The sequence below is a fragment of the Hyla sarda genome, chromosome 6 (genome assembly GCF_029499605.1).
Source record: "Hyla sarda isolate aHylSar1 chromosome 6, aHylSar1.hap1, whole genome shotgun sequence".
Lineage (NCBI taxonomy): Eukaryota > Metazoa > Chordata > Amphibia > Anura > Hylidae > Hyla > Hyla sarda.
In genome coordinates, this window is record NC_079194.1 from 228,035,320 (window position 1) to 228,058,943 (window position 23,624).

Consider the following 23,624-nt stretch of genomic DNA (forward strand, 5'->3'; position numbering starts at 1 on the left):
TCCGCAAGAAGAGGGTGCAGTAACCAGTCTATACACCTAGAGAGTGGCTCAGTCAGTGACCCCACCCCTGAGACAATTAATATCTGTTCTTTAGAAATAATAATAATATATATATATATATATATATATATATAAATTAGTAGAAATCCGCAGCACACAAAATGATGAAAGTGCAAAAAAATGAAATTTATTCCATATCTTGGTGAAAGTTACAGCGACGTTTCAACCAGCTCTCCTGGTCTTTCTCAAGCAGGAGAGCTGGTTGAAACGTCGCTGTAACTTTCACCAAGATATGGAATAAATTTAATTTTTTTGCACTTTCATCATTTTGTGTGCTGCGGATTTCTACTAATTTATCTACATATGGACCATTGACCGGGGTTCGGTTCTGCGTGCACCATACTACCTGTTTTTTTTGGGGTGCTGCTTCCCTTGGATTGCTATATATATATATATATATATATATATATATATATATACATACATATACACACTATGTCTAGATAGATTTTAGTATGCACTAAGATGGAAAAGTGATACACGCCCCTACCTGTGACGCAGTCAGCAGGAAAAGCATTTACCTGGCTGCCGGTGTCACAGGAGGCGTGGTCTGAGGAAGCGCCAGATGCGGCGCAAAATAGCTATCACGCACCTGTCTTAATCTGGCACTCCGCCGCCGCTCTGTGTATTGCACCTGAAGAATAAAGAAGCTGGTTGGTGTTTGCAACATATGTGAGTGAAACCCCCCCCCCCCGTTATTTCTCCTTGTGCCGTTGTCCAAGTTATGCTGTTCCTCTGGTGGGGAGAGGCACCACTTTGCTCCCACCATAAAGCATCTATCTGCACCTGCACGCTTACTACTTATGACTATGGTTTGGAAGAGGAGAAAGGAGTGAAGACATTCCAGAGGTCAGTGCCACGGACCATGTATTTGTTATTATCAGCTTTGCTCTGCTTTACTACCCATTAGAGCACGACCTATATATAGTCTCATACCTCCCTTTCACAGTTCTTTATATCGGACGTTAGTGGTATATCAGCTACTTAGCTTTTTCCACAACTATGGAGTTGGACGATTCAGTAAATAGCATTGCAGAAAGTGCACTAGGTGCGCGGCACCTGGATGCAGACAGTTTCTTCATCCAGTGCAAAACAAAACGCACTGCAAGTTATAAGCGCAAAAAAACTAAAAAGCAAAGTTTTTACATTAACTGAAATCCCTGCTTTCATGCGCAGAATGTAATAGAGTACCCAGGGGCCTTCGTAACTGCAAGGAACCGTCCCAGTATAGTGATGACATCATGTTCATGCAGGAGTGGACAAATGTGCACCTGGATTCCCTTAACATGATGAAACTTGTGATCTCTCAGCATGAGAAGGAATACAAAACCATCACCTATGAGCTCATGAGAGCTAAGACAGAATTGAGAGTTCGCCTGGATGACACCCAATTCTCAGCCTTCATGAAGAAGCTGGAACTTAAAGGGGTATTCCAGGAAAAAATATTTTTATATATATCAACTGGCTCCAGAAAGTTAAACAGATTTGTAAATTACTTCTATTAAAAAATCTTAATCCTTTCAGTACTTATGCGCTTCTGAAGTTAAGGTTGTTCTTTTCTAAGTCCTCTCTGATGACACCTGTCTCGGGAAACGCCCAGCAAATCCCCATAGCAAACCTCTTCTAAACTGGGCGTTTCCCGAGACAGGTGTCATCAGAGAGGATTTAGACAGAAAAGAACAACCTTAACTTCAGAAGCTCATAAGTACTGAAAGGATTAAGATTTTTTAATAGAAGTAATTTACAAATCTGTTTAACTTTCTGGAGCCAGTTGATATATATATAAAAAAGTTTTTTCATGGAATACCCCTTTAAGCTTATTGCGGTACAAACTGTACTGAAGGATAACAAGCAAAATAAATTCTTGCGGGATAAGATTGATTTTGATGAGAATAATTTTCTTTAACAGCACGAGACGCCGCCAAAGAAAACCTAAGGGCAGGAAATTTAAAAGTGACTATTGGACCACAGACTGAGTCCAGTGGGTCTGATCATGCCATGGATATGTCAAGCACTATGGGGACTATCCCTAAGACATCCAGTGGTGGTGTCCCTTTAGGAGGAAGAGAATGCAGAGAAGGAGCCAGAGAGCACAAAAGGAAAACCGTGTCATGGAGACAATAACCACTGTAGACATTCTTTCACTAATCAATTTGTCCAATTACATTCTGGACAATGCTACTAAGTCTGTTCTGTCTAAAGGACTTAACTTTTGCTTTACAGAAGAATTTGATCCTGTTAATTTTGAGAGAGACCTGTTTCATGTCTTACGCAAATTAGTCCTAAAAAAGTTGCGGTGGGGGGGCATTATCGGATTATCAGCAAGGTAATTGCCGATACCGATAACGCCCAAAATCGTGAATATTGGCCAATAATATTGGCCAAACCGATAATTGGTCGATCCCTAGTAGAAAGCAGTAGACCTGTGATCAGCAATGTACAAGTGCGGAACGTGTAATTGGTGTCCACATCCTTATGTAGGTGAGAACATTTGTTTAGGCGCTGTTCAGATTAGGCTTAAAAAGGAAAAGAAGAGACCAATTGTTGGAGGATAAATTGAATACACAAACAATAAACCACCACAGGTGGTCAAAAAACACTGCGTTTCCAACCATTTTTGCCTTATATGTGTAATGTGAAACTATTTACAGGACTTTAATACAACGGTCCAAAGAGTGCACAAATTAATACAAAATTACAGAAGAACACACACGTTTAAACCCACTGTGTGCATTTAACCACCATAATGATTGAATGGGTGGGCTCAATTGGCTCAATTATTGATAGTTATATGTAGAGGACAACTTTGCAGTAATGTCCCTTCTCTACTTATGGTATTGCAGACAGCTAATTAAAACAAGAAAATGCCTCCCCTCAACGTTTCACCACCTAAGTGGTTTTGTCAAGAGGCATCTAAGTTCCAGGAAAAATCTGAGACAATAGTAATTTTGTATGCTGGTAAAAATAAATATTGGGGTGAAAATCACATAAGAATTGTGAGAAAACCGTCACACACAGGTGCAGACACTATATTATGAACTACACTAACTTTACAGCCCCTGTAGCATAGTCAAATAAAAACAATTCCTGGAATACCCCTTTAAAAGAATAATGGCACAATAGAAGAACCCTATGGTAAGTACACACCATGGAAGGCTACTGTTAGGAATTTCCATTCTCCTAAGGCCAGTCAACAACCAAGTATCCAGTTGTTAAGGTAGTTTATTACGTATACATCGATGTTCAAGGATGAGAATCCTTACATTCCAAGAAAAGTAGAGACTCATACCCACAAAGGGATGTCACTTCTTTTTATTACCTTTTCACAAACATTGCCTGGTTGGTTAGAGTCCACTTGTAGCTTATGAGGTATTTAAACTTAATTGCCAATCACGGTGGACCCTGTACAGGTTGTGGAATGTCTTTGAGTTAAAAAATTGGGTGTGCACACCATTATACGTGCTGTAATACAATTTAAGCATTTGATACATAATAAAAGCATTAGATTCATAGTATTAGCTATATAGTAAAAGCAGATACACCTCTATTTTCCCATAACAGTATCCTTCCTCTTGTGCCTACTTTTACCACCAAGTTCTATCAGTTACAGTCTTGTGTTTGGCACACTTTCAGACTGTACGTTATCCAATGACGTTCCAGTGGTCACATTGTCATATACGGTACTTCTTTTTGTGAACGTACTCTTATACAAGAGATGTAACAACATCCGCAGGTTACCAGAATGGCCACAGATATGGAAATCAATAATGAAGTTATCACATTGATCCATCTTCCAAACCATCCTTCCAGCCAATCAGTAAATGGATCATTAATCCCAAAATTTTCTGCTAGTTCATTTGATAATGCTGTCATTCCTTCAATTGCTCTTGTTATGGTTCCTCCAGGAGCTGTATTACTGGGAATAAAGGTGCAGCATAGGCTTACAAACATCTTGCAACCTCCTCCTTTCTCTGCTAGTAACATTTCTAAAGCCATTCGGTTTTGCCATGCCATGTAGTTATGGAGGTAGGGGCGACTTGTTCAGCTAACCTCTTTACTGCATCCCTAGTATAATTTACAAACCTGTGTTAGTTATAATAAATGTAATTTATCCAATCAACATTTTTGTTTTTCGTACTACACCAAAAGAATAGAGACTCGAACCCCGCTGCCACTTGGTTCCTGCCCCTAAACTCATTAGGCACTCCCCTCGGGACTCCAATCTCATCTATGTAACTCGAGAGTCAAACGACACACCAGGAGAGGGATTCCTTCGGTTTCTAAGGGGACTCTGATAAGATATGTAAAGGCATTACAAGCTCGACCAAAGCACCATCCCCTTGGGCATTGGCTGGGATCCTTGCTCTTATTTTTTTGTCTCCACAAATCCACCAGACATCTGCCCTCTGGGTGTCATGCGCAACCTAGTCACCCTTTTCCCTTGTTTTTATCATCCTCTCCAGGCAGTAATTGTCCGGTAATACTCCCAAGTCCACCCCACTCTTATTTCCTGGGAGCCTAAAACAAGAAAAGATACCAAGATACGTCATGACTGCTGGAGGTATCTGAGGTCTCTGTACTTGGGGAAACAGCAAACTCAAAGTATGACAGGTAGAATTAATACTAGGTTTGTATGTTTCATCATATAGTTTCAGCACACAATTCAGGCCTTCTGGATCAGTCTCATAGTTCAGTGGAAAAGATTTTGTGGCCAACTGTGGTCTACCTCCTGCACATACCATACAATTTTCCCTTTTTAATGTCTTGGCAGTGTACACCAACCTTTCTAGCCACTTATTCATGTCATTACACCCTGTCTCTAAGGCAATGGTATCCTCCACAGTAAAGTTAGTAAATCTCACTGTTGGCCCTAAATGTTCTATACTAGTCTCTTACTCTCCATTTAGATTACCTCAAACGGTCAGAAACAGACTCCATGAGGGTGGTATGAGGGCCCGACGTCCACAGGTGGGGGTTGTGCTTACAGCCCAACTCCGTGCAGGACGTTTGTCATTTGCCAGAGAACACCAAGATTGGCAAATTCGCCACTGGAGCCCTGTGCTCTCCACAGATGAAAGCAGGTTCACACTGAGCACTTGACAGACGTGACAGAGTCTGGAGTAGCCGTGGAGAACGTTCTGCTGCCCGCAACATCCTTCAGCATTACCGGTTTGGTGGTGGGTCAGCAATGGTGTGGGGTGGCATTTCTTTCCATGTGCTTGCCAGAGGTAGCCTGACCATATGCTGGTAAGGTGAGCCCTGGGTTCTTCCTAATGCAAGACAATGCTAGACCTCATGTGGCTGCAGTGTATCAGCAGTTCATGCAAGAGGAAGGCATTGATGCTATGGACTGGCCCGCACGTTCCCCAGATCTGAATCTGATTGAGCACATCTGGGACATCATGTCTCGCTCCATGGATGCTTTAGTTCAGGTCTGGGAGGACATCCCTCAGGAGACCATCCACCACCTCATCAGGATCATGCCCTGGCGTTGTAGGGAGGTCATACGGCCACGTGTAGGCCAAGCACACTACTGAGCATCATTTTGACTTGTTTTAAGGACATTAGATCAAAGTTGGATCAGCCTGTAGTGGGGTTTTCCACTTTGATTTTGAGTGTGTCTCCATACCATACGATTGATAATTTTTGTGTGATTTTGTTGTCAGCACATTCAACTATGTAAAGATGAAAGTATTTCGTACGATAAGTTCATTCATTCAGATTTAGGATGTGTTATCTTAGTGTTCCCTTTTGAGCAGTGTACAATACAAGCCCACCTTTTGGAATGCTTGGGTGTTGGTTAGTCCTTGGATGCCATTTTTGGACATATCACTATGGTTTAGACATGCCATCTTTTATACAACTAAGTTTGAAAATATATCTCACATAAGAGAAAGTTACAACAGCACACATTCACATGGAGCTCCATTCACACATGTACACACTCTGCAAGCATTCTCCTCTTTTGCAACAAAGAAAAACATTAGCTGCAGCTGTGAAAACAAAACTTATTAGGAAATTGATGCAAATATATTCACTTAAAATTCAATTAATACCACATGGATTTTCTTTTGGCTTTTTTTTACTGCTATATTCAATTCATTTTATTCCAGGGGACCCCATGTGGCCCCCTGACTCCTTCAATACATTCTTGAGCATAGCGTCAACATTTACTACAGTTCCATCCACTTTATATTTTCTTCTACATTCTTCTTTGACCCGACCACTTCCTAATCTTCCTTGTGCCATAGTATCACTTACAAAAACGCACTTACCTTTTCTAGTCCTACCTTTCCACCTTATTCCTCTGCTTTTCCCTCTGTTTTATCTACCTTCCTCATCGTCTTGCATAAAAACTTTCACTTTCACATTCTTTTTTGCTTTCTATTTTAAACCCCTTTCTGTTTAAAACACCTCTGAGTGTTTTGCCCATTGTAAAGTATCTATTGTAACACTCCTGCTGTTCTGTATGTTACCATACTTTTTGTAATATATTCTGTGTGCTCTTCTTTTAGTCCATTCACAAAGGCTATCTTAAGCTACTGGTAGGCACTGTTCACATCATCACTTTCTGGTAACCCTGAATACATTTTGAACAATTCTCTTAACCTATTCAAAGAAACACTGACACTCTGCTTGTCCTCTTGCACTGTCGTGTTTGTTCTTTGCCAATCTGTTCTCTTTTCCCACCGATCCCTGCTTCTTTGAAGTAAGGCTGTCAGTCGATTTGTCAAATCTATTTTAACAGTGGTAATGGTTGTCTATGATTCTGCCCGTCAGCCAGTCCATAAGGGTCCCAATCCCCTTTCACCGAGACCCAGTCTGATCCCAACACTCTCCGCAATGCTCTCTCCCTCTATTCCAGTTTATAGCTGTCCCTCAGTCCCTGTATTGATTCTACAAATCAGCCAGTCCTATTTTGGGATTTTTAATATGCTCTTTGGCCTTCTGCATGTCACTCTCGGTCCAGGGTCTGAAGACAGTCATAGTAGGAGGAAAATGCTCCATCATTCTGTCCTGCTCTAGGATTTGGAACTTCAATAAAAGGGCACAGTGTAACATCATCAATACCATATTTAATAGGGGCCCTTCTCTGCCTCTTCCCTATTTCACACCATCCAGTACTTGGGTAATTGCATCCACTAAAGTCTCTGTCAAAGCTCTATTCAGCCTGGGTGTCGGTTTTCTGTCAGGGAGAATTGGGAAAGTCAGTTCAGGGTCTTGTGCGGGGGTTTTATCCTTCTGATGGGGATTGATGTGTCAGGAGGAGGGGATTGAATTTGAGGTGGCACATTGTAGGGGGGTGGTCTCTGATTACAACAGATGTAATCATCTTCTTTGCCCTCTAGAGGCAATTGGGCTCAATAACTCTATTTTTTCTTATCTTTCTACTCTGGTTTTGGCTAATTAGAGCCAAAACTGTACTATACTCAAACCATATTTCTTTTGTTCACATGTTCCCAACATCTTAATCTTATCCACCAATTCCTGACATCCTTTCACAGTCAATTTACTGTTAAATCCATTCCCACTTATTGCTGTATTTAACATAATCTTGATGTTTGCCATGCATAAACTTCTTATCGCCTGATAATGGCATCTCTGGTACACATCATCAGCACAAGCTGTACTCTTACAGAACTTATTCCCCATTCTCTGATTCTGGAGTACAACAAATTCTACCCTAGGTCCCTTACAAATCCTTATAAAAGCACGACAAATAAAAATAACCTAAAAAGTTACAAAGGGAAAAAAGGTAAAACAAATAGCCCTAATCCATTATTGTATAATTTTTCTCATCCTGAATAAACAGTTGCACCTAATGTGCCCATTTTCTCCCCTTTCCCTCAGGGAGACACAGAGTTGATTACAAAGGTTCCAGCTACTTGATCTAAAAGAGAGATCTGACATGCAGTTCTTCTGTGAGGCAGTCCCCTTTCTCCTCACAAGAAGAAGTGGGAGCAATTAATGGGAAACATTAGTATAGCATCACAATAAGTAGAAGAGTGGTTAGAGAAAGAAATGCGTGAGAAGTTAAGATTAATCTCAGTATAAAACATAAAAAATTCCGCATTCGCTGCGCTCTTTAGAAAAAAAACACAACTAAACACTTAGACAATTCACAACACAACTAAACACTTAGAAAGATAACTCAATAGAAAGGAAATATATTTTGTGTTCGATTGCCGATCAGTCAATATTCCTCAGCACTTTGACTCTATAACTTAATTATCAGGCACCTCCCTCTGATAACCGGTATACCTCTTTGTTTTTTTATTTGTCCAGACAACGAGCTGCATCCATTTTGCCTTGCCAATGCCCTCAGTGGCGTTGCTTCTCACTATAATCCTACATCCAGCAGTTCCGCAGACTGGGATGTTTTTTTTTTCTTTACACGCTTATTTACGTAAAGTTACACAAGTTTAAAAACAAATCAAGATTTCCACATCACTATCAAACTCAAACATACCAGTAAAGTAAAAGAAATCTAACTTACCGACTGGACTTTAGGGCGGACTGGATCTAGTAGGTTCGGGAACGGGCTTCGGACTTGGGGAGCAGAATCCAATCAGCCCCTGGTTACAGCCAAAACTCACGGGCTGAGGGTCTAATAATACGGGTGATTAGAGTTATCAATACTCACAAGATTTTGATCGGAACCACTCAACCCAAAAAGTCTAATAGCCAGTTCCGCATTGAAGGACCAAATGTTAGGAATTTCTACTCAAACGGTCAGAAACAGACTCCATGAGGGTGGTATGAGGGCCCAACATCCACAGATGGGGGTTGTACTTACAGCCCAACACCGTGCAGGACATTTAGCATTTGCCAGAGAACACCAAGATTGGCAAATTTGCCACTGGCGCCCTGTGCTCTTCACAGATGAAAGCAGGTTCACACTGAGCATGTTACAGAAGTGACTGGAGATGCTGTGAAGACCGTCCTGCTGCCTACAACATCCTCCAGCATGACCAATTTGGCGGTGGGTCAGTAATGGTGTGGGGTGGCATTTTTTTTGGGGGGGGCCGCACAGCCCTCCATGTGCTTGCCAGAGGAAGCCTGAATGCCATTAGGTACCGAGATGAGATCCTCAGACCCCTTGTGAGACCATATGCTGGTGCGGTTGGCCCTAGGTTCCTCCTAATGCAAGACAATGCTAGACCTCATGTTGCTGGAGTATGTCAGCAGTTCCTGCAAGAGGAAGGCATTGATGCTATGGACTGGCCCGTCTGTTCCCCAGACCTGAATCTGATTGAGCACATGTTGGACATCATGTCTCACTCTATCCACCAACGCCACGTTGCACCACAGACTGTCCAGGAGTTGTCAGATGCTTTAGTCCAGGTCTGGGAGGACATCCCCCCCAGGAGACCATCCTCCACCTCATCAGGAGCATGTCCAGGCGTTGTAGGGAGGTCATAAGGGCACGTGGAGGCCACACACACTACTGAGCCTCATTTTGATTTGTTTTAAGGACATTACATCAAAGTTGGATCAGCCTGTAGTGTGGTTTTCCACTTTAAATTTGAGTGTGACTCCATATCCAGACCTCCATGGGTTGATAAATTTGATTTCCATTGATAAGTTTTGTGTGATTTTGTTGTCACCACATTTAACTATGCAAATGAAAGTATTTTATACCATTAGTTCATTCAGATCTAGGATGTATTATCTTAGTGTTCCCTTTATTTTTTTGAGCAGCGTATGTGCTGTAATACAATTGAAGCATTCAGATACAATTTAAGCATTAGAAGCATAATAGAAGCATTAGATACAGTCATGGCCGTAAATGTTGGCACCCCTGAAAATTTTGAAGAAAATGAAGTATTTCTCACAGAAAAGGATTGCATTAAAACATGTTTTGCTATACATATGTTTATTCCCTTTGTGTGTATTGGAACTAAACCAAAAAGGGGAGAAAAAACAAAAAAACAAATTGGACATATTGTCACACCAAACTCCAAAAATGGTCTGGATAAAATTATTGGCACCCTTTCAAAATTGTGGAAAAATAAGAGATGCTTCCTCAGGGGGTGTGGCTAACTCAAGATCACCTGTGGCTATATATAGTAGACATTGGCCAATGGCATCCATCCTCACATTCACACCATTCATGCTAACCAATCATTTACAGCCTGATAACTGTCAATTCTACCTCTTGCCGCCAGTACACAGATGGAATGTTAATTAGAAATACGTCCTCTCTGAGTCTGTGGATCCAAGTATGATGTTCTCAAGATGTTCACGTCAGGAGTGCGCACCGGGCGGTCATGTGATCAATATTGATCACGTGATTTCGGCTTTAGATGCGTAGTCTCGCAAGACACTGGATCATACTCGGATCCACAGACTCAGAGAGATGACGTATTTCTAATGAACATTCCAGCTGTGTACTGGCGGCAAGAGGTAGAATTGACAGAATTATCAAGATGTGAATGATTGGTTAGCACTAATGGTGTGAATGTGAGTAGGGATGCCATTGTCCAATGTCTACTATATATAGCCACAGGTGACCTGGAGTTACCACGCCCCCTGAGGAAGCTTGACAGAGCTAAACACATGTAGGGGTTAGGCACACTCCTTGGTAAGGATTATTATGGATACTCTTGTTACTAACTTCCCCTCTGTATTTGTACTTGTATTTATACCATATACAGTGGTCCCTCAACATATGATGGTAATTCGTTCCAAACGACCCATCGTTTGTCGAATCCATCGTATGTTGAGGGATTCGTGCAATGTAAAGTATAGGAAGTTATACTCACCTGTCCCCGCCGCTCCGGACCGCGTCCTCACCGCTCCCGATGCTGTCCCAGGGGCTCCCGATCCTGTCCCGCTGCTCCGGCGTCTTCTTCGGGATCCTCCTGCTTTTTCCTTATCTTCTCCGGTGTCCGGGCCTCGCTTTCTGTTGACGTTATTACGTTGCAGTGCCGGGACGGCATTTGCAGCGACTTAATAATGACGCCGGAAAGCGAGGCCCGGACCCCGGAGAAGATGCAGAAGACGCCGGAGGATCGTGAAGTGGACCCGGAGCAGCGGAAGTGAACCTGTCCGGGATGCTTAAACTGCTATCCGACAGCAGCTTAAGCATTTTGCGCTGTCAGATAGCAGTTAATGTGATGGCCCGACATATAAAAGCATGGTATGTCGATGCTGACATCGACATGCGATGGCCTCTGAGAGGCCATCGTATGTCGATTTGATCATATGTTGGGGCCATCGCATGTCGGGGGGTTACTGTACTGATACCCAGTAATTACTGGATACATGGGAGTGGGTTCAGTTGTTTACTTTTATATACAGTGGGGATCAAAAGTTTGGGCACCCCAGGTAAAAATTTGTATTAATGTGCATAAAGAAGCCAAGAAAAGATGGAGAAAATCTCCAAAAGGCATCAAATTACAGATTAGGCATTTTTATAATATGTCAACAAAAGTTAGATTTTATTTCCATCATTTACACTTTCAAAATAACAGAAAACAAAAAAATGGTGTCTGCAAAAGTTTGGGCACCCTGCAGAATTTATAGCATGCACTGCTCCCTTTGTTAAGATGAGGCCTGCCAGTGTCATGGATTGTTCTCAGTCATCATCTGGGAAGACCAGATGTTGTCAATCTCAAAGGTTTTAAATGCCCAGACTCACCTGACCTTGCCCCAACAATCAGCACCATGGGTTCTTCTAAGCAGTTGTCTAGAAATCTGAAACTGAAAATAGTTGACGCTCACAAAGCTGGAGAAGTTTATAAGAAGATAGCAAAAAGTTTTCAGATGTCAATCCTCTGTTCGGAATGTAATTAAGAAATGGCAGTAATCAGGAACAGTGGAAGTTAGATCTGGAAGACCAAGAAAAATATCAGACAGAACAGCTCGCATGATTGTGAGAAAAACAATTCAAAACCCACATTTGACTGCACAATCCCTCCAGAAAGATCTGGCAGACACTGGAGTTGTGGTACACTATTTCACAATAAATAGATACTTGTACATATATGGTCTTCATGGAAGAGTCATCAGAAGAAAACCTCTTCTACGTCCTCACCACAAAAATCAGCGTTTGCACTTTGCAACTGAACATATAGACAAGCCTGATGCATTTTGGAAACAAGTTCTGTGGACCGATGAGGTTAAAATTGAACTTTTTGGCCGGAATGAGCAAAGGTACGTTTGGAGAAGGGGAACAGAATTTAATGAAAAGAACCTCTGTCCAACTGTTAAGCATGGGGGTGTATCAATCATGCTTTGGAGTTGTATTTGCAGCCAGTGGCACAGGGAACATCTCACGAGTAGAAGGAAAAATTGATTCAATAAAATGTCAGCAAATTTTGGATGCTAACTTGATGCCATCTGTGAAAAAGCTGAAGTTAAAGAGAGGATGGCTTCTACAAATGGATAATGATCCTAAACACACCTCAAAATCCACGAGGGATAACATCAAGAGGCGTAAACTGAAGGTTTTGCCATGGCCTTCACAGTCTCCTGACCTCAACAAGCTGTAATACTTGCCAAAGGGGGCAGTACAAGATCTAAACTACAGGGTGCCCAAACTTTTGCAGACACCATTTTTTTGTTTTCTGTTACTTTGATAGTGTAAATGATGGAAATAAAATCTAACTTTTGTTGACATATTATAAGAATGTCTAATCTGTAATTTGATGCCTTTTGGAGATTTTTCCATCTTTCCTTGGCTTCTTTATGCACATTGATACAAATTTTTACCTGGGGTGACCAAACTTTTGATCCCCACTGTACATGCTATTTAGTAGCCTTCCATGGTGACTGCTTACCAAAGGGTTCTTCTATTTTGCCATTATTCGTTTAATGTTTTATCGTTACTTTTGTTATTCTCAATAAAGACTCCATTTGTTTCATATATACTGGCATGGATAGTGTCTCTTTCTTTTGGGTGTTGATTATATAATTAGAAACATTGTTCCAATTATATGGTACCTTGCAGTGTTTTTTTCCTGCACAATGTTTTTTGGAGTGTAATGTACAGGGTGGACCATTTATATAGGGACACCTTAATAAAATAGGAATGGTTGGTGATATTAACTTCCTGTTTGTGGCACATTAGTATATGTGAGGGTGGAAACTTTTCAAGATGGGTGGTGACCATGTCGGCCATTTTGAATCCAACTTTTGTTTTTTCAATAGGAAGAGGGTCATGTGACACATCAAACTTATTGGGAATTTCACAAGAAAAACAATGATGTGCTTGGTTTTAACGTAACTTTATTCTTGCATGAGTTATTTACAAGTTTCTGACCACTTATAAAATGTGTTCAATGTGCTGCCCATTGTGTTGGATTGTCAATGCAACCCTCTTCTCCCACTCTTCACACACTGATAGCAACACCGCAGGAGAAATGCTAGCACAGGCTTCCAGTATCCGTAATTTCAGGTGCTGCACATTCCGTATCTTCACAGCATAGACAATTGCCTTCAGATGACCCCAAAGATAAAAGTCTGAAACTATGGATACTGGAAGCCTGTGCTAGCATTTCTCCTGTGGTGTTGCTATCAGTGTGTGAAGAGTGGGAGAAGAGGGTTGCATTGACAATCCAACACAATGGGCAGCACGTCGAACACATTTTATAAGTGGTCAGAAACTTGTAAATAACTCATGAAAGAATAAAGTTACGTTAAAACCAAGCACATTATTGTTTTTCTTGTGAAATTCCAAATAAGTTTGATGTGGCACATGACCCTCTTCCTATTGAAAAAACAAAAGTTGGATTCAAAATGGCCGACTTCAAAATGGCCACCATGGTCACCACCCATCTTGAAAAGTTACCCCCCTCACATATACTAATGTGCCACAAACAGGAAGTTAATATCACCAACCATTCCTATTTTATTAAGGTGTATCCATATAAATGACCCACCCTGTACATCATTGCAGCAGAACTAATGGGGACCCTGGATCAGTTGTAGATTTAGGGGTAAGTTTTTTTTTTGTTTTTTTCCTCTCCAGTAGTGTTTTTTATTTTTATTTTTTTCAGATGCTGGATAACTGCTTTTAATACTATCATCGTATCTTCTATCACAATGGTCCCCATTCAAGTCCTCTTGGCCCACCAACATTCTTGTTTTTTTTTTTTTTTTTTAGTTACTTCATAAGAATAGAAGAGGGGAACATTCATATTCTGTACTGTTGGTGAGCCTTGAGGACTGGGTTGTGAATCTCTGTTCTATAGAACACAGGAAAAGATGAGTACTGGAGGGTTGGTGTTTGACATTTGACACAAATCTTAATGTAATCATATATCGAGAAAAACACAGGAACAGTGGTCAGGGAGTTGCTATATTTCTGCAAGATTTCTCCCTTATGTCTATAAGACTCAAGGAAGGAAAGCTGGGTGAGATGTAAGAATCCAGGAATAGTGTGAAATCCCTAGACTATATGTGTGTTTGTATTTTTTATGCCTGAAGATAAAAGCTGTGTTTTGTAGTAAAAAATTAAGATGGGAAAAGCCCTGTTTGAGCTATACATCTAGGTCACTGTCTCTGACTGCTGTCTTTATTTGCCTGGCTCTACCATGGTAATCTTCCACTTTTGGTCTGTACTGTATGTATATATATATATATATATATATATATATATATATATATATATACATACAGTACAGACCAAAAGTTTGGACACACTTTCTAATTCAGAGTTTTCTTTATTTTCATGACTATGAAAATTGTAGATTCACACGGAAGGCATAAAAACTATGAATTAACACATGTGGAATTATAGAGAGAACAAAAAAGTGTGAAAATATGTCATATTCTAGGTTCTAGCCACCTTTTGCTTTGATAACTGCTTTGCACACTCTTGGCATTCTCTTGATGAGCTTCAAGAGGTAGTCACCTGAAATGGTCTTCCAACAGTCTAGAAGGAGTTCCCAGAGATGCTTAGCACTTGTTGGCCCTTTTTGTCTTCACTCTGCAGTCCAGCTCACCCCAAACCATCTCAATTGGGTTCAGGTCCGGTGACTGTGGAGGCCAGGTCATCTGGCGCAGCACCCCCTCACTCTCCTTCTTGGTCAAATAGCCCTTACACAGCCTGGAGGTGTGTTTGGGGTCATTGTCCTGTTGAAAAATAAATGATGGTCCAACTAAATGCAAACCGGATGGAATAGCATGCCGCTGCAAGATGCTGTGGTAGACATGCTGATTCAGTATGCCTTCAATTTTGAATAAATCCCCAACAGTGTCACCAGCAAAGCACCCCCACACCATCACACCTCCTCCTCCACACCAGCACAGCTGTGAAGTGAAAACCATTTCAGGTGACTACCTCTTGAATCTCAACAAGAGAATGCCAAGAGTGTGCAAAGCAGTAATCAAAGCAAAAGGTGGCTACTTTGAAGAACCTAGAATATGACATATTTTCAGTTGATTCACACTTTTTGTTATGTATATAATTCCACATGTGTTACTTCATAGTTTTAATGCCTTCAATGTGAATCTACAATTTTCATAGCCATGAAAGTAAAGAAAACTCTGAATGAGAAGGTGTGTCCAAACTTTTGGTCTGTAATATAGATATATATATATATATATAATATTAGAAAGTAAAAATAAATCTGCTGTTCAATACATTGTTTATGGTGATAGATCATCTCGGTCTCACGTTTATTTTTGTTGACAATAACACTGATTCTTTTCATTTCTACTTCTTGACATGTATAGAACAATATAAACTAAGAATCTTTTACGTTAAAGTGACAAATCATCAACGTGCAACCTATTACTGATAAAAGACCCTTCTTTCCAACAGGACACCATGGTTTAATGGATGGGGATTTAATCTTCCTAGAGGCCAGTCTTTACTTGACAAGTGGAACCTTATCCCCGAGGGCATCGACGTTCTAATGACTCATGGACCTCCCCTCGGTAAGTTAAAGACGCGATGTCACCTTACACACACTGGAGCGGCCTTTAATGTAAGCAGCATGAATCTTCCAATCCCGGGCACAGCTTTCCTTCTGCACACAAAGCAATGAATAAAAAAAAAAATTGCTGCCTTTACAGGAGCCCGGCATGATAATTAAACCCAGCAGATCTGCGGAGTTCCTAGGTGTTGTTTAAATTAAATTTTCTGATTTACTGGAGCCGGGGAGAATTAAATGGATATCCACAGCAGTTCTGCAGCTCTTCCAGCTCGGTCATTTGTTTTATTAACTGTATTTATCTGACAGGTAACAGCTCCCAATTCTAAGGTTTTATGGGTTTAGTGGATGGGCTGAAATCTAAAAGCTTCTTTTAAGTCTGGCGCTAGCTCCATCTGCTGCCCGTGTGCTGTACCCTGCATTCTTGTGTCATCCTTTGTGGGGTACCAGTAAAGCAGGACTGGAAATTCTAAAGCTCAAACACATACTGTGGTGTAAAGCATATGAATTTGTACTTCAAATAGGGTGAAATATATGCTGCCTGGGTATGCAGGCATTGCAAGAATTCAGTCAGAAACAAAGCACAAAGAGCAAAATGGTAATGGCCCATGTGCATGGTGGCACTGCATAAACAGATGCTGTACAGAAGAACAGAGCAAATCCAAACTATGGCCCTCATTTACTATTCTAAACCCGACACGTCTGCGACACGATGCAACATTTTTTCCCGACGGACCCGATGTGGATTCTCCCAAACCCGAAAAAGAGGCGTAACCCGACTTTTCTGAGCTTTCCCACGTATTTATAAAGGTTTCCAACCCGAATTTGTTCAATTGTTGTGGATTTTTTCCCGACAACTAAGAGGAGTTGGAAACTAAGCCAAAAAAGATGCACATGCGACAAACAGGATGCGACATAATAATAAATACCAGGGGAAAAAAGCAATCGGGTAAGAAAGCAACATAGACTTACAACCCGACAAGTAAATGAGGGCCAATGTCTTCATAGGCACACCATGTGCTGCAATGAGGTTCTCTATAATACATTGTCCAAATAACTGATTGTATACAGAGGTTATATAAGGCTCCATAGAAGTATATGAGCACCAGCCATAATACACCCATGTGCAGAAGGCACCAGTCTGGTGAACATTTGTGTTGCCACCTAAAAAGCTTGTTTTCTACTTCATAACATTATGCAATGAAGCCTCTTTTTGGATAAAAGGCTGGTCTTAAAGGGGTACTCCCCTGGAAAAAAAATGTTTAAATCAACTGGTGCCATAAAGTTAAACAGATTTGTAAATTACTTCTATAAAAAAAAAAATCTTAATCCTTCCTGTACTGTTGTATGCTCCACAGGAAGTCCTTTTCTTTTTTAATTTCCTTTCTGTCTGACCACAGTGCTCTCTGCTGACACCTCTGTCCATTTTAGGAACTGTCCAGAGCAGAAGAGGTTTGAAATGGGATTTTCTTCTACTCTGGACAGTTCCTAAAATGGACAGAGGTGTCAGCAGAGAGCACTGTGGTCAGACAGAAAGGAAATTCAAAATGAAAACTTCCTGTGGAGCATACAACAGCTAATAAGTACAGGAAGAATTAAGATTTTTTAATAGAAGTAATTTACAAATCTGTTTAACTTTCTGGCACCAGTTGATTAAAAAAAAATATGTTTTGTGCCTCTTTAAAAAGTAGAGAGGATCACTGTCAACATTAGCACCAAAATAATTAACCATTAACAAAAATAAATCATTGTGCAAATTAGTGAAGTAAGGAGTCACAAAAATGTGCATATTTGGTGGATGATGATTTAACACCATTTGCAAAGGTTACATTTTAGGACACTTAAGTAAACGCATTCATAGACTTAGGCCATTGTGTACAATTATAGCTTCCATTGCTTATCTGAATGCAGAACTGCTTTCTCTGGTGCTGACACTGGACATGAACCAAACACTAAAAGCTGCACTTTCACCAGACAAGATGAGTTTCTAGATGCCATGTAAACCAGAGATATGTGGAAAGTGATGTGGGGGGTAAATGTGGAAGACAGAGGTTATTTATCTAGAATCAAATGTTAGGTCCCCATGTTCTATAGTCACCAACCTCAGCAGGACTAGCTGTCTATAGTATGTTGGGTCCTCCTGATATCAGCATATTGGATTTCAACTGCCCATACTCTTATTTTCAGTGATATGAATTGCTACCATAGATGTCTGACTTTTTCCCTCCTCTTTTCATTAAGAAAACATAAATGTTCCAACTGTTTAAATGGGCATTGTTGCTCCAAAAACATTTTACATATTGTTACTGAATAACCAAAAAAGTTACACTGAGACCAAAATTAATGAAAACAGTGAATATACTTTGTTAGAAAAAAGTGCATACTGATATTAAAATAAAGTTAAAAAGAACAGTAGCAGACTATTAAGGCGTCTATTATATGGGCAATAAAGTGGGTAAATAGTGCATACAGAGGAAATATGAAAAGGAGGTAAACTCCAATCAGGTGTATATATACACAAATCAGTAATGACTGTATAAACATATACTAGCAAGCATACAGTTAAATATTTACAATATACACACAGAAAGTAAAAGAACAAAATTGCACACTAACCCAGCAAGAAAGAAGACCGCAGAAAGTATCAAGGATAGGTTCAGTTGTATAATGCTAGTGAGTTAGTAAGAGGGAGACTACAGGAATTCTGGATCCAAGGTGTCAGACAAAAAAGGATCCAGCCGATCCTGCACAGGGACCTCAAAGCCAGTCATAACCCAAAGCAGATAAATGAGTGAACCATGCTGACGTCTTACCCCATTCCTAGACGCCACCCCAACGTTGTTTCGCATCAAGCTTTCTCGGGGAATGTGAATCCCCTATATATTGTAGATAAGGCGAGTGGCACGGCACTGCTGTAACTAGTGGACTCGATGTGGTATAGGTGGATGGATGTAAATGATGGTGGTGGTGCTCTGGTCAAAACTGAGGCACAGTTGAAATAATGGAGTGAAGACAAAGGATCAGACCGGCAGACTCACCACATTTCTCTTCTTCTTTATTTGCGTCAGCAAAGCATAGACATATACTCACAAACTTGGGGGGTCCGTGCGAAACGGAGTCTGTTGCCAGTTTGTCCCCCCACTGCACGTCCTGACCCCCCAAGTTTGTGAGTATATGTCTATGCTTTGCTGACGCAAATAAAGAAGAAGAGAAACTGGGTGAGTCTGCCGGTCTGATCCTTTGTCTTCACTCCATTATTCCCCTATATATTGTCACTGATGGAAATTAAAGACCTTTTGTATTATGGTTGTTTAAATAAGGTTTAATATTTGATAAAGAAAACAGCTCCTGAAAATCCCACCACTAGGGATCCCCATACCTACTGGGAAACTAATATGTCCTGCAGCAGCATCATGACTCCTAGACAAAGCAGCATGAGAAGACACACCTGTCCCCTCCCACCACCACCAGGGAGGGACACGCCCCCTTCCCCAGAGAGGATTTCTAACACTGTGAGCTAATGAAAAGAGGGATTTTATAATAAATATAGGTGTTAGAGGCATAAAAAATAGATGTACATGGTCAGGAATAGGTACATAATAATATATAATGTGAAAAAGTAGAGAAAGTTTCCGGCTCTATCCCTGGTCTGGATCCCAAGCAAGGAGAGGGTGTGGACCTCACCCAGAACAATGGAAATGAAGAAAGCAAACTCCAGCTCAGTACAGGTGAATTTGTCTTTATTCACATCAACGAGGCAACAGGTACAGAGAGGAAGTGACGCGTTTCGGCCAGGTGCTGGCCTTAGTCGTAAGACTAAGGCCAGCACCTGGCCGAAACGCGTCACTTCCTCTCTGTACCTGTTGCCTCGTTGATGTGAATAAAGACAAATTCACCTGTACTGAGCTGGAGTTTGCTTTCTTCATTTCCATAATAATATATATATATATATATATATATATATTTCATGTGGGATCTGACAAGTAAGCTTTAAGTATATGGGGAGGTCAGGGGGAAGAGCTGTCGGCTGAATCAACATCAACAGCTATTGAAGGTGTATGCGCAACTTTAGTGTTTTTTCAACCTAACAATTCAGAAAACCGGAACATTGTATTTTATTGTATCAGTACTTTAGAATAAATTTTGTGTGTAATTTTGACAATTTATATATGTTGTTCTTTTATATATAGCATGATATAAGTAAGGTTTTTAATGCCTGAATCTGGGGAACAACAAAAAGGTACATAGGACAGATTGCAGCACTTAGATCAGACTGATCCAAATGTTCGGAGCCTTAGCCAAAGCCTGGGAGCAGCCACTGGCGCCAGTCATCGTATAGATGACACAGAAGTGCACAGACCCACGTGTGAGCTCACATCAGACAAGTGGGAAGATGTATTTGGCTCGGGGAGCCTGATCTCCATGGTAATGTTAAGCAGTCAAATATGCTGTATACATATGTTAATAATCCTTGTATGTGTCACTGTGGTACCCGGATCTTGCTCCATTGCGGCACAGTGTTTTGTCTTCCTCCTGGGCCCCTATAAAGTGGAGGCTGCTTTTATTGCCAGATTCCATTTCTTTCTTTAAAAAAAAAATCTGCATAAAGCAATGTAGTGTAACAAGTTTTTCTTGTGGGGTTTTAAAAGCACAATCTCTCTTAATTACCTTTTATTGAAGAATCCCTGCTGCGTAAATTGAGATTTTGCGGGGCTGCGACAAACTACATCGCTGAGTTTTGTTAACCTATTTTGGATCAGTCTAGAATTAGCCATCTCGTATTGGCTTGGGATGGGTTAATAAGAGGGGACAAGGGTGGGGCAGATTTATGTTAAAATTCTGCTTTATATCTTCATAGAATTTCACATTTGATCCGTGCCTGTTTCACCCATGGGGTGAGGTGCTCCAGGTAGTGAAGGGTTAACAGAGACTTGTGGTTTTATATTTGAGTAAAAGAAAGACTTCGGTTGTTTTAGCACAAATTGAATTAAAATGAAGCTTTATCTGTTAAGCAGAGTTCACGTTCCTATATTCTATGTATAATAGGGTAGGACTGTTTTTTTTAGAAGAAAATTCAGCTCCACGATTACAGTTATATCAGACCCCAGTTTGTGAGATCCAGCAGTGTTTAGTTTTTATGGGGTTTTTTTTGTCTAAATTGAGTTGCTTTATGCCATTTACAGCATTCAGCATGTCCATGTATTGGGAAGTGAAACAAAAAAAATTTGAAAATATTTAGTCAATTAAGTTTTTGCAATTTGCAAGATCTCTGCTAGGAAAGGAATAACATTTAGATGTTGAACTCTTGTCCTTACCAAGTTTTGTCCACACAGCTTAGAGTCAAAAAGAAAAAGGCAATGAAAAAAACCAATGTTATTCATACAAATTAACCCCCAAAAAGACATACAATAGCATAAGTGAAAAATAGCATCCCTCTTCCACCCACTAAAAAACACAACACTCACAGGTGACAAGGGTCAGGTGGCTGTAATCAACACCAAATGGGCTGTAATAGCAGGGCAATGTACATACATATACACACACAGCATAAATGACTACGCAAAGTGCAAGTGCAGTACATGAAATGCCTCAGGGTAAAAATACAATGCCTAGCCGAAATACCAACCACAATGTTGAGAACCCACTCCTGCAGCCTGTGGACCCCAACCATTGTTTCGCTCAATAGAGCTTCGTCAGGGGGCCTTTTGCAAGATCTCTGCTAGGAAAGGAATAACATTTAGATGTTGAACTCTTGTCCTGTATCATTGTAGGTAGGGTCTATTGAGAGAGATGAGGTAGAGGTGGGGTTTTGATGGTTATCCAGAATAGATGCCATTGTACTGCTCAGTGCTGGACCCATCGCAAAGGTCTCGGAAAAGAGAAGGCAGAGATTGGGTGCTATCTAAGCATAGTAGACTCCAACAAATTTGAAGAGATAAAAAAAACAAAACTAAAAGGACAAACTATTAAATGTACTCTCATCTGAAATAGTTGTTCAATATAGGTACAACTCTAGAATGGTAGCCACTAGGACCAAACCGGGGGACTTTAAGCCAATGTTGTCAGCACCAGTCGTTGCCCTGAAATTATGCAATCTAATGGAGAAGGACAACTTCTGCTGGTGCTGCTTATATATATTCTGATTGGATGGATATCTCCTTCCAGGCTGAAGGTTCAGAAGACTTTATTTGTGGAAGAGGCACAATCCATTTCGATGCTGGACTAATATCTTTTTGCCAAGTACAATCGAACAACCCACTAGTCCACAGTCGAAACACGTAATTGTGCCTTTCATGGTTAAAGTCTTATGAAATCTGATGCTATTTATCCCATTGAGAAGTTCCAGGCTGTTTCAGCAGTTGTATTTTCTTCTCCTCTGGATTCTGTCTAGTAAATGTTCGACGGTGAAAGTATTTGGTCAGGACAGGTTTTCAACAACTGAAAGTATATAGTAAAGCAGAAGTCCTGACACTGAGGAGGAATTAAAACACAAAGTATATAATGACTAAGATGATGGGTGCAATGCTTGAGTCACTTAGGCTGTGTTCATATTGTGGCTACTTACCGGTACCACAACTAATTTCTGCATGCAGTTTTGCTGCAATTACCGTAGTCATAAAAATTGCACATTTTACTGCCATATGTTTAATCGCAGTAAAACACAAATTTTTTTTTATTGCAATTTTGGTAATTTCCCTAAAAATAAATTGAATACAGGGGGACCTCACTACTGGGACCCCCAGTGATTTGCACAGGAACCTGAAGTAGAGTGGAGCATATTAGAAATTTTTTATCTACATTTAGCATGTAAACTGAGAAATCTCCAATTGTACATGGTATTGTAAATATTTGTTAAAAGTTTCATTAGCCCGACAGACCAAGAGCGTGCCTATCTGGCCCTGTTGGGTTAGTATATGTTAATATACTGCATGTATAAAGTATACTGCAGATATGGAATAACAGGGTAGAATGTGCTATTTTATATATAGGATCCTGCAAAATGAAAATAAATCTGTTAAATGGATGCCAAAATTGAATAGCTTTTCAGTGTATCCTTTAAACAGATGCCTTAATAGCCTTTGGGTGACAGATGGACGGACAGACCATACATGTAATCAATCTATAAATATACCAAATATATTATTTCTCGAGTATAAGCCGAGTTTTTCAGCACGATTTTTCGTGCTGAAAATGCCCCCCTTGGCTTGTACTCGAGTGAACTCTCCGCCTGTCAATCCCTTCTCAGTGGCCTTCAACCTGCGGACCTCCAGATGTTGCAAAACTACAACTCCCAGCATGGCCGGACAGCCATCGGCTGTCCGGGCATGCGGGGTGTTGTAGTTTTGAAACCTCTGGAGGTCCGCAGGTTGAAGACCACTGCGGCCTTTGTCATCATCCAGACACCCCCCTTTAGTTTTCTACTCACCTCCCCTCGGTGGGAAGGAAGGGTGAGCTGGTCCGGGGTTCTTTGCTGCAGGGACTGTCCGGTGGGGAGGGTAAGTCATTCCAGACTGTCCATTTTCACCGGGGGGGCCCTCTTCTACGCTCCGGCCCCTGACTAGTGACGTTGCCTTGATGATGACGCGCATGAACGTCCCTGTGTGTCGTCATCAAGGCAACGTCACTAGTTTGGGCTCGGAGCACGGAGAAGAGGGCCTCCCCGGTGAAAATGGACAGTCC

General features: G+C 40.8%; 1 protein-coding gene across 4 annotated transcripts in view; it reads left to right on the top strand.

The window, feature by feature from the left end:
• The window catches only part of MPPED2 (metallophosphoesterase domain containing 2), a 207,979-nt gene that overhangs the window by 178,995 nt on the left and 5,360 nt on the right, over positions 1 to 23,624 (top strand). For all 4 annotated transcript variants that reach the window (XM_056526668.1, XM_056526667.1, XM_056526666.1 and 1 more), the window contains one exon: positions 15,833 to 15,948. In XM_056526668.1, the coding sequence (XP_056382643.1) occupies positions 15,833 to 15,948 (116 nt within the window). The remainder of the gene's footprint in view (positions 1 to 15,832; positions 15,949 to 23,624) is intronic.